The 3,917-nt window shown below is 42.8% G+C and overlaps 1 protein-coding gene across 3 annotated transcripts in view; it reads right to left on the bottom strand.

Annotated features, from left to right (window-relative positions):
* The window catches only part of acyp2 (acylphosphatase 2, muscle type), a 19,157-nt gene that overhangs the window by 10,696 nt on the left and 4,544 nt on the right, over positions 1-3,917 (bottom strand). The window contains exons 2-5 of one of the 3 annotated variants that reach the window (XM_015021638.1): positions 1,628-1,629; positions 1,479-1,572; positions 1,331-1,347; positions 88-197 (exon numbers count right to left, since the gene is read on the bottom strand). In XM_015021638.1, coding sequence (XP_014877124.1) covers positions 88-197; positions 1,331-1,347; positions 1,479-1,536 — 185 coding nt within the window. In that variant the 5' untranslated portion in view covers positions 1,537-1,572; positions 1,628-1,629. Of the gene's footprint in view, positions 1-87; positions 198-1,330; positions 1,348-1,478; positions 1,714-3,323; positions 3,487-3,917 lie in introns of those variants that run through there. The other 2 variants (XM_015021637.1, XM_015021636.1) reach the window with 2 other exon arrangements.

Here is a 3,917-nt window from a genome sequence, read left to right as displayed (position 1 = left end):
CTCTCAGTGTCTCAGTGTCTCTCAGTGTCTCAGTGTCTCTCAGTGTCTCAGTGTCTCAGTGTGTGTCTCAGCGTGTGTGTGTCTCACATCTCCTCCAACATGGCGGCCGGTCCCTGCGCCTGTCCCACCACCGTCCCAGCGGCCGTGTTCTTCACCCAGCCCACCAGGCCCAGCCGCAGACCCTCCTTCTCTGTGTACTGCAGGACAGGAAACGTTTCACTCACTTTGAAATGAAAACATGAAACCAACATGAGGAGCTGCTGGTTAAAGTCCAGAGTGAGAGAAGCAGCAGCGCCGGCTCTGAGGCTGATGGACGGCGGCGTTACGATGACAGGAGGGACTGGAGATCTGGTCGGATTAGCAGCTGGTTGGTAAAGTTAAAAACCAGATTATTATGGTCTGTTCTTCATGAGGCAGCAGCTCTTAAGGAGCTTTAGTAGCGAGGAATGCTGTCAGGCTGACTGCTCTCTAACTGGTCCCTGTGAGACGGTCTGGACATGTCTGTCCTGCTGGACGGCAGGATGTCCAAATTGTCTTTAATTTGACTTTAATTTGACTAAATTCAAGTTATTCCAGGAAGCAGCAGACAGGAAGAACAGATCATCTGACGGGACTAACATGTAATTCACACGAGTCTGAACCGGAGGCGATCCGCCATCTTGGTAGGCAAACACAGAGCGAAGCGTCGCTTCACCACGGCTACCAGACCAACAGGAAGAGAAACATACATCAACAAAATGGCTGCTGTTCAGACGGACCAGGATGAGACGGAGAATGTGGCTCATTCACTGTTGACATAGCAACAACCTACCAAGATGGCCGTCAGTAAGTTACAGACTCTGTTCTGATCATTTTCTTATTTTCTGTTTTATATCCATCTGAACCATAAACTCAGAATTTAATCTATTAAATCTCCACCAGCTGAGTTCACTGACTGTAAGAGAACAGCGCCACAGTGAGGCCAAGCAGGGAAATGCATCTGTTTATTATTAAAAAGTGATTATTCTATTTACTGTTTTATTTATATATTTATTCTGTCCTGCAGAGCAGAAACGGTTCGTCACGATTTTCTGATCTAGATCTGAGTTTTAATCATGGAAGTAAAAAACAAAATGGAGTTTCATTTCCAAACTGACTTATGTTGATAAAAAAACTGAAAAAAATCTTCATTATTGATGAAAACAGAAACACTTGAAGGAAAAATTCAGGTGGTGACACCTTGGTTCCTTTCTATCAATAGATAAGTAATAATTGTGATATTGATCGGCTCCGTCCTCACAGTTTGCTCTCTGGATCAGAACAATAAACTGTTTTTCTTCATCAGACTCACCATTCTGAAGCAGACACCTGGAAAACAGAAACAGAGTCCGTTCAGAACCAGAACCAGCAGCAGGATGTAAATAAAGCCCGGCCCGACTGCTGGTCTAATTTCAGCAGCAGGATCGTTTTCAGCTGCAGAGGAAGAGGAGCAAACGGACCCTGAACATGGCCGAAGATCTCAAAGTCCACCGACTCCAGACCGCTTCCCGCAGACATCCTGGAGACGAGACGACCCGGAACAGAGGGGGACAGCTGCACCGTCTGGTACCGACCCGGTCCGGTTCTCCTCCTCGGCTCTTAAAGGAACAGCTCAGAGCCGCTGCTGGTCTGTGGTTCCGACCTGGAAGGAGTTCAGACTGGAGACTCGATCAGCTGTTGGTGTCTGTATCGCTGCTGATAAAAACAAAGAAATCAGATTATTTTACATCATATTTATAATTCCTAATTAGACTTTCTGAACCACTGAAATGTTTGCTGCAGTTTATTTCTGACCTGTTGTTTTCATCAGTCTGTTTTTCTCTGACTGAACAGATTAAAACTTTACAGCCTGTCAAGCTGCTGCTGTGTTTCTGGAGCTGCACTGATGCAGTTATAACATTAATTTATACTTCAGTAGATTTATGTCTGTGTTTAAATAAAGAAATAAATTCAGCAGTTTTTCTGCATCAGTATCAGCTGATACTCAGATAACTAAAGGTAAAACAGTGGCTTCACTTCTGTAAACCAGAATAAAAAAAACTAAAACTAAAATAAATAAATTGTGTAAAGCTTAAAGGTCTGGAGCTGAGATAAACTTCATGTCAGACCAAATCAGAACTGAATCAGATCAGGACTCTGTGCTGCTGCATCGGGTCTGTCAGAGTTACCACAGGCCACACTGGAAAAATGAAACAATAGGGAAGAGGGCAGGTCCTCTAGCGCCACCTAGTGTCTGTCTGCTCATTCCTTCAGATTCCTCATGATGCTCTGCTCTCAAGGAAACACTGGCAGCTACACCACAAACTGACTTCTGGCTGATAAACTCTCTAAATTGGTTCTTAAAGCTGCAATATGTAACTTTTATAAAAAATTTTAAAAAAAGAAGTTTTTATACATATTTGTTAAAATCGCCACCATGTGACAGTTTGCTATCAATGCTATTGGTGCAATAAATCATTTAATCACATGATTAAATTACTTTATTTAATTATTAATCATCATGTGATCAAGCCCTCGACAGACTGGTGTCCTGTCCAGGTGACTGTCCAGGTGACCTGCCCAGGTGACTGTCCAGGTGTCCTGTCCAGGTGACTGTCCAGGTGTCCTGTCCAGGGGACTGTCCAGGTGACCTGCCCAGGTGACTGTCCAGGTTACTGTCCAGGTTACCTGTCCAGGTGTCCTGTCCAGGTGTCCTGTCCAGGTGACCTGTCCAGGTGACCTGTCCAGGTGACCCCGCCTCTCGCCCGGAATGTTGGCTGGAGAGGCAGCAGCTCCTCCCGACCCCTCTAGGGGTTGGGGTGTACAGAAAATGGATGGAGGATGGATCATATGATTAAATAATTTTAGTAATTACATGATGACAAAAAATTGATAAAATGATTTATAATTTTTCTCTCTTTCTTCAGTTTGGTGTTTTAACTAAACTTTTTTTTGAAAGATAATTTTGCTTACAGAGATTTCATCATTCATTTTATTTCTGTTGTTTTGTTTGTTTTAGATATTTAAAATGTTTTCTAGATCCAGTGTTAAATGTTCATTAAAGTTTTAAGTTTGTGGATCTTTGAGAATGTGTTCTTGCATTATTTCATTACCTTTATATGGACTCAAATAACTTCTGGAATTAACCACTAAAAAAGAGAAACGTTTATCCAAGGCAGCATTAGCATTATGCTAAGCAGAGCAACGTCAGCATAACGTTCATAACTGATTATTAGCAAAGACCAAATGACAGCAGGTGGAGTACAGAAACAGTGAAACAGCGCAGAGAAAAATGAAAGATAAAAGTAACAGAAGCTGTAGCTTACCGAACATCTGGAAAATCCTCCGCTTCTCATTCAGGATGGAGAATTCGGTTTAAGCTCTCCCTCCCCTGCCGCCGCCATTAAACTTATCACCATGGCAACCTTCCGGCATCTAGTATGGCAAGCCCCAAAGATATTTTATTCAGCGATGCTGATTGGCCAAATGTTTATTATTTTTCTCCTAGCGATTAGCCATAATATAAGAGTAGACCCCGCATTGGCCGCTCCGGAGCAGGAAATACGGCGGCCATCTTGGAGCGGTATACCCTCCTACTTTGCTCAACCAAAACAGCAGAAGATGCCTCAGCACTGAGGATATTGTTGTTCGGATCGATGGATTATTGATGCGAGGGCTCCACAGACAACATTTCACAAGTAAGATGGACATATTATTGTGTATATATTGTGATTACAATATTACTTTACTGTATTTATGTCCACCGGTGAGATACCAGCTAATATTAGCTACAGTGCTTGGTGTAATACGGGTTCAGCTCCGCTATGAAGGCTAACTGAGATTCCGTAAATCTGAAAAAAATAATTATTCTCTAACATTGACTTAGATTATCTGACACAACGGCCTATATTAGAAATGAA

Source organism: Poecilia latipinna, unplaced genomic scaffold, assembly GCF_001443285.1.
Source record: "Poecilia latipinna isolate Pla-1442-1.1 unplaced genomic scaffold, P_latipinna-1.0 Scaffold2817, whole genome shotgun sequence".
Classification (NCBI taxonomy): Eukaryota; Metazoa; Chordata; class Actinopteri; order Cyprinodontiformes; family Poeciliidae; genus Poecilia; species Poecilia latipinna.
The sequence above is the reverse complement of the archived record's forward strand: the minus strand, read 5'-3'. Positions and strand labels throughout refer to the sequence as shown.